The following is a 12,772-nucleotide window of genomic DNA, read 5'->3' on the forward strand; positions in this document are numbered from 1 at the left end:
CACGTGACACCCTGTATGCCTCGCGCCGTTAACTCATCAGTTGAACTCCGTCCGTTAACCAGTGCGGAACTCCGCCGGTCGTCGACATAGCGTATACGTAGAAAAATACGAAACTCAGCTGGCTACAGGCAACCGACTTAGCAGCATCCAACACAGCTGTGAGTATGCGTGGATCGAGATGAAATACTGTTTAGTTTATAAATGAAGTAGTTATACCGTTGCTCGTTCCACTTTTGGTTGAGCTATACCGTTGTTTACCTTCTCCATTCAGTCCGTTTGCCACATACCACGTATACCTTCTTCCAGGTGCAAATATATCATTCTACCGATTGCTTTGCATTGCCTTTTGAAAAAAAAATTTTCTTTTCAAATTTTGTGTTGCGTTTTTTTTTTTTTTCTTTGCACCATTAGACCTTCTTTTGTCGAGTAGTTTAGTTTCCGAGCATCCGTGAAGCATTTGATTTTTACAGTTGTGGAATAGTGTACAGAAAACCTCATCAGTTATCAGTGATAATATAAGTGGAACGCAAAAATATTAAAAACTCTTCTTGTTGTGCAGACCAATATTGGTCATGCATATCTTATCAACTTACACGAGGTATCGTATATGGATGTGTGTGTTTCTATGTACGTGTGTATATTTATAACAGATATAATCAGGTGATGCGTTCAATGTAAAATGTAAATCCCATTAATAACAATTAGTTTATTACATTGGTCGGGGGCGCTGCATTTCGTCACACCTGTGATGTTCCAGATAAGGAACATACTTTTACGGTAAAGACAAACATTGTGAGTTCTTTAAATCCCGACGCACGATATGTGATTTTATACCGCAAAAAAAATAGAAAAACAACGAATAGATAAACTTCATTCGGTATAACAAACCGGAAAAACTAGTTTCATCGCGATACTAGAAAAACGGGGAAAAATGTGCATAATTTTTTTTCTTCAATTTTACACGATGAAACAAAAAATTTATAAATCTTTTTCAAGTAAATAAATAAACTTGTCGAAATATAACCGTTCAGTTAGAAAAAGTAATAGAGAGCAAAAGTGTAGGTTTGTCGGGAAAACATTGAAAATCGATTCATTACCGCTAGAACCTGAAGTTCAAATTAAACAAGACTTGATCATTTTTCACGCCCATCATTTTCTTGTAAAATCCTGTAAGTTTCGGATTTGTTCATTTAGCCGATTCCGAGATCGTCGCGGCAGTTTGTCGGGCAGATTGACAGACAGACGTACCGACCTTTCCCTAGTAACCTGGTTTTCGTATTTTAAAGGTTCAAAACCGTAAAGATTCGATCAAATTATAATAAACGTTTTGCGACCAAAATCAATACGTTTCTTATATCACGAAAGGTGATGAAACGTAAAAATGTTATCGAAACCGCAAACATCTATGAGACATAGAACGTACCAATGAAGGTAAAACATCAACAACCGAAAAATATATTTTCAAATCTCTGTTTCGGAGAATGAAAAATCGGCTTACGGTGCCAAGTATAATTAGAGCATTTAAAAAATTATTTCATCGATTATCATCGGGCACGGAAATAATTTAACTGCTTTGCTTATGAGAAAACACACGTCATACATTTTTTTTTTTTTGTTTTCAATTTTATCGTTCACAGATACAGAAATACGGCAGCGTCACTTCTACCTGATAAATTGTATGCAATCGCGTTGATTCTTAGGTAACGGAAAAAAAAAACAAATTAAAACCCCGGGTACTTGATAGGCGAACAAACATTATTATACCTTTCTTGTAATTGCTTATTTATCATCAGGACAGTGAAAACGCGTTTTCTCACAATACTTCCAAACGTTAACCTACACTTATAAAAACGTTCATGAGATCTTAATCATAGATTATCATACGTGAACACGTGGGTTATGTATGCGTGTATGCACACACCACTTAATATCGTCTCATTATGCAGATTACACGCGGTTACGTGAAAAAGTACAAAGTACGAACAAAGATCACTTCGGAGTTCTTCTTTTGTTGTTGCGGCGTACGACTGCAGGGTTCAAATTTCCCGCCAATAATGGTGTGATGCCTTGGTCTATTGATTTCCAGGGATGTCACACCACCGCGTTTACTCTTTATAGCGTTAGCCCTAGTATCGTATGAGGTGACACGCGAGAAGGAAGTGCTTGTATTATACCGACTACGCTACCTACGATGGTGATTTTACTTTGCAAAGGTATATAAAATATGTAGTACGGCATTGTTGCACCCCACCAATGCAGTAATCATTAATCCACGGATATTATAAGTGTAGGATAGTACGAACGGTGTTCTAACAATTTACGAATAAGCACTTATAAACATCGAACCTTGATAATTTCGAAAAGTGTCGAATCGAATAACGCGATTTTCTTTCTCGTGCTTTTCCAAATTCTCGCGTGAGTTTTGTTTGTGCGCACATCATTCTGTTAATCGTCACTACAAATAAAAGTTCGACTAAAAATTACGTGGCCTATATGATAAAAAAAAAAAAAGAGATGACTTGAAAGTGTTGAAACTGTTCGTTAATTTGGATGAAATATTCCAAGTTTTATTGTTGATATTAATTTGCATGTGACTATATTTTTCTTACCATATCTGTATTGTTATTGTAATGATTTTGTACCAAAGCGTAAAATAAAAAAAAATTCAGGGATATCCAAATTTGTTCAGAGTATGACCCTTTTTTTTTTTTTTTTTTTTTTTATCTAGCACGTAAAATCTGTAGTGATATTTTTTTCTTTTTTTGTTGACAATGAGCAAACCTGCTGGTAAAAGCTTGAAAAACCATGATTGAAATATAATTGAACCATATAATTGAAATGATTAAAAAATTACAGTCATTTTGAACGCCCAATGAAAATATGTATATAAAATGTAAACCTAATCATTTGTTTGATCCAACGGCTCTTATAAACTTGTTGTTGTGTAAAATTCTAATGACAATGAGTGTATAATTTCGGGTCGAAATCATTGGTCGAGGTATCCGTGCTACAAAAGTTTAATTTGAATAACAAATGAATTTCGTTACATTGAAGTTAGTAACGTTATCGTAACGATTCATGCTAAGGAAAAAACCGTTATTTTGCTATTTCGTAACTGTCTGAAAGTTAGTAAACCGTAATAAAACAAGACACACTCGTATTTCGAGATCTTAGTTCCTTCAAAATCATTGTAAAATTAAGAAAATAGTGATTTATTCGCGAATGTTTCGTCACTATAATATTACCAATTGAAACCTCGTTGAATTCCTTACTCGGAAAAAATTTTATGCGACACGAAGTTGAGGTTAAAAATTTCAATGATATTTAATTGAGTTCTTACATGTGTAAATCTTTGATATTACGTCTGTATTTTTATATGCGCGTCTAATGCCGCGGGCAATGGCAATGGATATATTTTGTGATGTCAAGTTCAACCATAAATAGGTAAAATTAATATTTAAACAAAAGTTGATCAATTATTTATGTTAGGTAAAACTGACTAGGAAGCCTGTGTTTCATTTTCAACATTGGACCATCTCTGTTGTTTCATTTAAAACCGAAGTAGGTACATATTTATTCTTTACGCATGCAGCAAGCACAAGTATAAAGGATTAAATTATTATTATCATCGTCAGAATCAAGAATACAAAGTCTTTACAACGCCTTGCGTATCGGTATCTGTACGACGCATCAAACCTGATAATGTTTTTCCTTCTAGTTTTAAATAATATATTTTTTGAGCCACGCGATTGCTTGGAAAAAAAATTTTCCGCATCGGAACTATGCCGCAAGTCAATATTGTCGCATCGGTATACAAAAAAAAAAATCAATCATTTCAATCAATAGGAATAGTTTCCCAGGAAAAGAGATGGACAAGTTTTTTTTATGAAATTTTCATATCAACTTTTTGTAGGAGACTATCGCACATATGTGTATAGTATTATACGCATTCGCGTAGTATAGACTATAGTGATAATTACGATAGCGAAAACCGCTAAAATCTTAGCGTGGACTTTGACCGCGTCACATCATCCGCTGCGGTATAGGTATACATATAGCATAAATAATCAGTGGGAGAAAGGATAAAAGTTATTCGTATGCGGTATATCTGTAATTGTAAATAACTCGCCTTCAATTCTTCGTAAAAATACCTGAAATCTTAGTGGAATTATCGGAAGAATTTTGAGCACACATACTTTTTATTCTATGGAAATTCATAGCACCCCGTCAAAATCTGATTACCGAAATTTGTTTGAAAATTTTCTAGAAAAGCCTCATTAAAAATCGTCTGATACCTCGTGGAATTGTCACAAAATTTAAATCCGTATATTATTGAATATTATAAAATTGTGATCCCTTAGAAAATTGAACAAATTACGGTAAAACTTTCAACGCAAGATTGGAAAAATTTTAAAACCTTGCGAAAAGTGGTGTTATAATTGGTTTAAAAGTTATAAATTATTTACTACCGTTATGTCTCAATTTGAAAAATCGGAGAATTATTTTAAAAAATTCTAGGAAGCAATTTCAGATTTGGTAACACTGCCAAAAGTGGTTTAGAAGTAGCCTTAAAATTCAAAGTTCAACAGATTCCAACTTCGGAATGTCGTATTTGAAAGTATTACAAAAAAACTGAAGTTAAAATAATAATTGGTAATGGTGAACTTGAAATTTCTTGGAATAGTCCATCTAGGTAATACATTAAATATAATCGAAGATGTCGAATATTAATGATGATAAACTGGATAAATCGGTAGATTTTAAATGAATAGATTGAACTTATATATATACATATATATATATATCAACTTTTTGTATATATATATAGTATATACTAGATACATCTCATTTTTATTGCAGATAAAATGTCGACGGAGGAAGTATTGTTGCTAAACGGCCATGCGACGAACGCTTACGTAACAGAATCAAAGGTGAGATTTTAGAGATGGATAAAAACGAAGATATAGAATTTGATCAAAGTTCGTATTCTCGCAGATAATGGCAAGCATCGTGTTGCCACGATCTTGAATGTACATACATTATGCATTAGGTTTATTACAACAATTTTATTTTGGAGTTAGTTAATGGAATAACGAGAGAAGTGACTTTCGGATTATAATACAAATCTTAGATATTACATTTGTGTGAGGTAATTTCAGAGCCATTAGCTGACGTGGCCATCAGTGGATCACCAGTCTAGAAAAAGTAAACAATTTATGTGTATAATAAAGATTGTCCAACGTGGCACCCCCAAAAAAATTTGTTCATGTTAAAAGAAATGTTATGGGAAAATATGAGAGTTCTAAGTTATATGGAAAATCTTTCTCGTTTGATTTTTCACTTTATTAAAAAAAAATTTTTTTTCTCTTGTTCAATTTACGAAGGAAAGTGAAGAAAAATTCGTATTATTTCTTACATCGATCAAAATATGAATTTACGTCGCAAAGAAGACGGAAAATAAAATTTCAGTTCGACAGCTTGTAATGTTACGGATGCTGATCGTTAGGTTGAATATAAATGTCGGCAAATAAATAATAATCGAGATGCTGCGACATGTTTTTCGAAATATTAAAAAGAAAAAGAAAGAGAATCCTTCTTCTAAGTTAAGCAAACTTTTGAGGTGGAGAAACTTTTGAAAATTCGTAAGTCATTTCTTTCCGAAGCACCCTAATATACATTGCGTGTTGCATGGGTTCACTTTTTGAGTACATTTTTAAAATGTGCAGGTGCAGAAAAAAGTCATAATAATTGGGAGTGCATATGTGTAGATTTGAAAATATATGGGTATGCAATAAACGCAACGAATGTCAAATGAAACGAGAATATGTACACGCAAATAATTTGGACGGGATGAGAAATTTCTCGAAATATACAAGATTCTCTTTCAAGTTCTTCGCGAAGGTCACGATCAATCATATACGTATACAAGTATCGAAGGACAGGACTTACATAAATGAATGCGATAACGTATAATTTACAATCCACTCGTCTTGTAGTGATTAAATTTACTGACGCACTTGATCGTTTACGCTGCAGGTTTATTAATTGATTACAACTTTCTCGTTTTATACAGGTTGAGTCGGTACAATCTCTGAAAACAGAAGGAATTTATTATAGCTACACAACATATACTGCCCCGCAACCAGTCAAACGAGTAAATAAGAAACTTGTCAACAAATTCTTCGACGTTTTCAACTATCATCGCCGCCCAAATGTTTGTGAAATTAGTTGGCTCCTCTGATGAATTATCAGTGATAGAAACAAGTTATACTTAACAGTGTCGAATGTGTTCTAAATCATTGCTCTCTTCAAATGCCCGCTGGTTTTTTAAGGAGGAGTGGGAGAGGTGGAGGGGGGGGGGGGGGGATACAGCTTGGACGGTCTAAAATCATACCTACTTTTAGGAGTTTCTTTAAAGGAAATAAAAACACTTGGAACAATTTGAGTTTGAGGGCTTTATTATTGATTGATTCAAGAAGAATTCAGAATTTTTTTTATTGAAATTAATAACAAAATAGAGGCATGCCGCGTATAAGTAGCGAACGACACCGAGCTCGAGGTCTTTTGCGTTGGCGTATCTTCTGACATCACTGTCCAACTTGTAACAGGTAGCAAATTTTTTTTGTTCCGCAAAACAAAAATTTCCACAGCCTATAGAAGATTATGAACACAAAATTTCTTCTTACTATAAAAAAAAAAAAAAAATTGTTAAAAAAATTTTTATAACAATATCTTGGGCTTGAAATTGAAAAATTTAGCCAGGAGCTTGAGTCGATCAACAAGTTACACATTTTGTCGAAATTTCAAATCGATCGGATAAAAATTGACCGAGAAATCTGTCCCATCGGATTGAAACGTAGTCGTTCGCTACTTATATGCGCCATGCCGCCATTTTTTTTTTTTTATCAATTTCGATGAAAAAATTCTAAAATGTTCCTGAAACTGTAAATAATAAAGCTCTCAAACTCAAATTCCTCCAAGTGTTTTTATATTCTTTAAAAAAAAATTTCTAAAAACAGGTGTGATTTTATAACGCCCAAAATTTAGCCCCCCAAGGGAATTCTAACTTGACTTTTGAATAAAACAAGACGCCCCTCAGTTTGAACACTTTTCACGAAAATCATGAAAATCCATCTGATCACTCGTCTGATTGGCTGCGGGGTGGCCACTATTGATTGCCTAAGCTCCTCCTATTCTCGGAGTTTGTACTGACTCAGCCTGTATATCTTCTTGTATAAATATCGGTAAAATCGGTCGCCAAAGTGCATACAGTACCAAAAGCATTGCTGTAAGGACATTGCCAGTTGGATTTCACGTTATATTTTTCGTTAAAATTACGCACTAAATTATAGTTCGACTAGAATGTGAAGAAAAAGATACAAAATTTAAAAAAAAAAAAAAAAATGACCAAGAGCAAGCATGCAAGAATATCGTGATCGACACGCCGTAAGCAGTTAGGAAATCGAAATTTTTAATCTAACCGACGGGACGATCGGTCGAACGTTTGCGTTTTGACGCAGATGTTGATCAGTCGTCCGCCAAAGTTCGAAGTTGCTGCATTCGTTATACCACCTAGCTCTGGAAGAAGAAATGGTAAGCGGTTTAAAAAGGTTCAGTATATAAAAGATTGAGAAACACGTCAGTTCAGATACGTTATACTGATATCGAGAGTTAACGGCGATTAAAGTCATACATAGTTCTTATCAGTGAACTTTCAACAGCCTAAGCCAAGACTCAGATATTATAGTGGTTTTTATAATCGATATGCTGCTCATCGTACGATCGGCTGATCAAACCAGTCATTCGCCAATTTCATATTACGCAATTTTTTCCTCGATTTTATTTCTTCATCGTGGATTCTTCGGTTTATGTTTAATTCAATGTGTACAGTCAGAATTGCTTTACAACTAACTCACGATATTACAGTCATTACGGATATGTTTTTTTTTTTACAATGTATAACTCACAATCGGCAGTTTTATAAAGCCTTACAGTCGTTACTGAAGTATACATATCGACTCAGGAAATCATTCGTCGGTTGATTCTGGTCTCAGCTTTTTACGCAGTTCCTCGAAGTAAGTCGTAACTTGAGAATTTCAAATTCTATCTTTGCATATGGCAGTTATTTTTGGACAGGCAATGAAATGGAAATAATAATATATCAAGATTTTGTTGCTGGTTGAATTTATAGGGAAATTATCATGTATTTTTTCAGTATAACTTTGCGTTCGGTTTCGCAATAAATTTGAATAATTTATCCGAGCAAAATGTTAAGTGACGTAACCACAAGTGGAATTTACCAAATAGCGAGACGTATTTTTTGTAACATGTGCATCAAAAGTTCTTCTCTTGGTGCCTGTAATCGACTACAGTCTCTTATAGCCACTAGTTACTTTTTTACACGCTATTTTAACACCCTAGTTACTTTTGCGCACGTTTTTTTAACAACAGAGGGACTTTTCCTGCACTCTTTACAAAAAGTAGTACGTGACACTAGTGCGACAAATGGTCGCATCCGCCTCGTGCAATCAACTTCGCAACTAATTTTCCAACACCATCCGGAAAAGTTCGGTTTTCGATGTCGTGGAGCGTGCGTAATGGCCTGATTTCCCAACGGTTCTGTAAAACGACGTTGGCGCACGCGCACAACTCTGATATGCTCGGTTATACACATTAGGATACTTTTTTGGCGCATGCGCACTTTCGTATAATTCAATTTTACACACTGCGTCATTCAGGGCAGACAACCTGATTCAAATTTTACGCGCCATCAGTGGCGCCCTTGTTGCTTCTCGATTCAAACTTTTGTTCACAGATATGTTGGAAAGTATCGTGCGAAAATAGCACTCGCTTTTGCGGTAAATTTGCAAACTTTACACTCATCAGGAAACAACAACTTTCTGCACATGTAACGTAATATGGTAATTTTGCATGATCAAACTATACGAATCAGTGGGTAAGTATTAGAATCTAAAACTCCATTGTTTCGAGTGGTATTTACATGAAAATCTGTGCATGTGAGAACTTTTTATAAATCGGCGGCTAGCTTCAGCATCATCAATTCGTTGAATATTCAACGGTTTTTACGAGCCATGATATCTATTGAATTTTGACCTTTTTCAATGTCGCTCTACATTTTCTCAGGTTCTCTTCGTCAAAAGCTTTGATCGTGATTACGCAATTTCTTGCACTTGGATGTTCGTCCTTCAAACAACAAGATTATGGCACAACGGTTTAAAAAATGTAACCGAAGCTGATCGAGTTTAATTTAACTAAAATCAATGTGATGTTAATACAGAAAATATCTGAAACACAATGGAAACTAGGTAATTGATCGAATTTTCATGAATCCGTTATGAGTTGCGAATATCATTTAGTACCAAAAAATTCAGTATTCGCGTACAAGATATTTTCATTATTGATGATTTACATAAAATTTTGTCGACTTATAAAATCAACTATTGCGGCAAAAAAATTGTACGAACGATGTGCTATTGGTGTTTTAAAAAATTGAAAATAATACGGCCTCTGTTGTCATTAATACAGTGAAACTTCAGCTATGCGTTTTTCAAAGAGCATGGCAATATTGAGATATAAATGAGAATAACTTTGAAGTGAAATACTTAAATATTCGAAACATTTATAATTGGGAAAAGAAAAATTTATAATTTTCAGCGGTTTTTTAGGTATCATCTTGTCATATTTGTATTTAGCTCTAGCGAAATCGACTAATGTAAAAGAAAATTCGTACCTCACGGGGACTTTTTTAGTTGGATGCAAGTGAAGTGGTTTGACATTTTTTGAAACTTTGATTCATTACGTTTCGTCCCGTAGAAATGTTTCGAGCATTGGCGTTTGCAGTAGTAGTGGGAGAAGTTCGTGCATTCTTACCAAGGAAAAGTTGAACGTAACGGGTTTTTGCTGTACAATGCCTGGCGGTTTATTTTGAACCTCACATTTTTCATACTGTTATAATTTCACCGCTGTTGAGTTAGTCAAAACTATTCCTCAACCAATCAGCGAGCTCAAACCCAGGTGCATATATTGTGTAAACATAAAAACTGTAATATACATATAACCATTCTTGTTTAATTATACGAATTGAGTGAATTACTGCGTTTCAATCTGAAACACAATTCAAAATCTACCTTTTTTTAAACTCTAATTGCATGGAACTATCTCTTGTACCAATGCTGTCATTGTTTGATCTTTACCGCATGTTGAGGTTTTAGATTCAGCGGGATTCAGAACCAGATGGAAACTTGTTGTTAGTCAATGACTACTGTACTACTAAATCTGGATTTAGTGAAAAAATAATCACCTATCAATTGCAACATCGTTACCGGAAAATGTATCAGTTTGATTGTATCTCCAAGATATCAATGCTTTCTTAACGATTTGTTCGAAGCGATTAAAAATTCATTACTTATAATCTATTCCCCTGGGGTGACAATTTTCTTTGAATATTTCTCGTAACGGTGCTGCCCTTTTTTCATTCCATTCATAAATTCACAAATTTAGCATTGCGATAGAGACTTGATTCATAAATACCTCCGAGCAAAGTCTCATTGCCTTGAGCGTAGCTATAAGGAGTTAATTAACCAAAGGGGATCACTATGGGTGACGTTGAATTTTTGAATCGAAAAACTGTTCTTACTGACCTGAAAGGGTACAAGCACGTTTAATTTATCACATATATACGGTATTTATTTGAATATCGAACTACGTCAATTTATTATGGGGAAAAAATGTGTCGTCGAATCAGTCGGTAAAGACGAGCAGCTCTGGGTCATTTTCTGTGTCTCTCTGGTATGCAGGGTGTTCCTTTTCGGCTTCGACAAAAAAACCGCCCAGGCTGTCTATCTTTGGTACATATCCGAGGCATACGCTCGAAGCAGCTTTAGAGTGCTTTGGGACAAGCTTTTGTAACGTATTGCATTTGTAACGTAAAGACGGTATTTTGATAATCGTTTGATATTTTTTATCCCTCGTCGGTGTGGGAGCTGCGATCTGTTGTCAAAGTCGGAGTTTTTCAAAATTAAGAGCTATATTATGCCGAGATCCATTTTTGCGAAACGCACTTTAGTGCGTAACAGTGTATTTTATAGCATTCTATCGACATTGTTCCGTTGACTGAAACTAGGATTACACCGAGAAAAATTTCGGGTTCTGTTTACCGTACAGTCTGGGACTATTTTTATTTTTTACCGCAGCTGATAAAATATCGTTCTGGGTATAAAATGAAAATGACTTTATACTTTCTTGCAACAGTTGCAATAATTTTATATCGGCCTAACGATAAAGTTAAGACGAGGCCTTATTTAAATGAAAACACCGGTAGCCTGAACAAACAGATTACTGTTGCATTTAGGCAACAGCACATGAAATCCGACCGGAATTGAACCTCATATTTTTTAAACTAATAGAAAGTTTTTTGTTTTGTGTAAATTATACTTCAAGATTCGATCGATTTAATTCTAGACCGATAGACTGAGATGGATACCCAGCTCAGGCGAAATTCAAACTATACTATTGAGTTAGTGAGTGACATTGTCAACTTTATTTCTTTGTTGCTAACATGCATGTATTCCATTTATAATGACGCTGACGGAGCGTAAATGATCATATAAATATTCACAGCCACGATTTCCATAGTTTGTTTACAACCCATTGTATGTATAGTGGCAGAAGAGAAGAAAAATTAATACTAATCGAATCACTTTTTTTTATAATATATATTTCACCTCGCAACCAGAAAAGTATACATACTTTATAAACAATATTTCGCAGCCTTTTCATCGAGTTTTTCCATACTTCAGCTCTCCGAATTTTTTGATTTTCAAAAGCCCCAAATGAGTATACTTTTTTAACGAAATATAGCAATAACATATTTTTCCTAAAAGTCTGATGTATCTTCTTCAAAACTTTGCTTAACATTTGACAATCGGTTGATTGCAAAAAAGATATGAATTTTAGATTGAATTTTATTGCAGTTTTCAGTTAATTATATTGAGTCTGTATTCAGCAGTGACGTTATTTCGAACAGGCACTTCCTTAAGAACAGCACGTTTTCTATTAACGCAGAAAGTCTTGTGGATCAATTACGTTAAACTTACTCTAAATGTATCGCAAATTTCGTCATCATCACGTATTAAATTTGCTTAAATTGACCTCACTTTCTATCTTTCAGAGATCAACAGCTGCTGCAAACGGCTCTGGGGTCGAATTCGCCATTTCAAGCCAAACAGACCTAGACGGTGAGTGTCGAGAATACCATATACATACAGGGTGTTCAGTTATTGGCCAATGCAAAATTCTCTAGAGCAGTATAATGTAGTGTCAACCTAACACCAAATCTGATTTTTATTTACTCGCAACATTATGTAATGTTAAATTTTCGCATTTACCACGAATACTGTTGTATATTAGTCGCCACCGGTGAATTTTCGCCGATTTCAACACCACCATCTTTTACAGCCTATTTTTATTTTGCCGGTGTGTAAAATTTACAAAACTTTGCGTTATAATTCGAGGATCGCCAAACCCTGCGAAAGCGGTACGATGAATTTTTATAAACAAGAGAAGGTGAAGGGTTTGGCCGAAATTTCTGTATCCTCCGCTTACAACTCATTTTTTATACACTCCCACCAGAGCGTCCTTAGCAAAGGGATCTCCAATTACCTTCAAGATCACTCAGTTTGACTTGCAGGCTCATCCAGAGCTGAGAGTCTTTGTTCATCTTCAGTCGACGCTTGGTTAAATTTTCTATTAA

At 34.7% G+C, this 12,772-nt stretch overlaps 1 protein-coding gene across 3 annotated transcripts in view; it reads left to right on the forward strand.

The window, feature by feature from the left end:
- The window catches only part of LOC124309418 (very long-chain-fatty-acid--CoA ligase bubblegum), a 26,418-nt gene continuing 13,646 nt past the window's right edge, over window positions 1–12,772 (forward strand). The window contains exons 1-3 of one of the 3 annotated variants that reach the window (XM_046773076.1): window positions 1–158; window positions 4,861–4,931; window positions 12,191–12,257. In XM_046773076.1, the coding sequence (XP_046629032.1) occupies window positions 4,866–4,931; window positions 12,191–12,257 (133 nt within the window). In that variant the 5' untranslated portion in view covers window positions 1–158; window positions 4,861–4,865. Of the gene's footprint in view, window positions 159–2,056; window positions 2,214–4,860; window positions 4,932–7,466; window positions 7,594–12,190; window positions 12,258–12,772 lie in introns of those variants that run through there. The other 2 variants (XM_046773075.1, XM_046773077.1) reach the window with 2 other exon arrangements.

Source organism: Neodiprion virginianus, chromosome 7 (assembly GCF_021901495.1).
Source record: "Neodiprion virginianus isolate iyNeoVirg1 chromosome 7, iyNeoVirg1.1, whole genome shotgun sequence".
NCBI classification, from domain to species: Eukaryota; Metazoa; Arthropoda; class Insecta; order Hymenoptera; family Diprionidae; genus Neodiprion; species Neodiprion virginianus.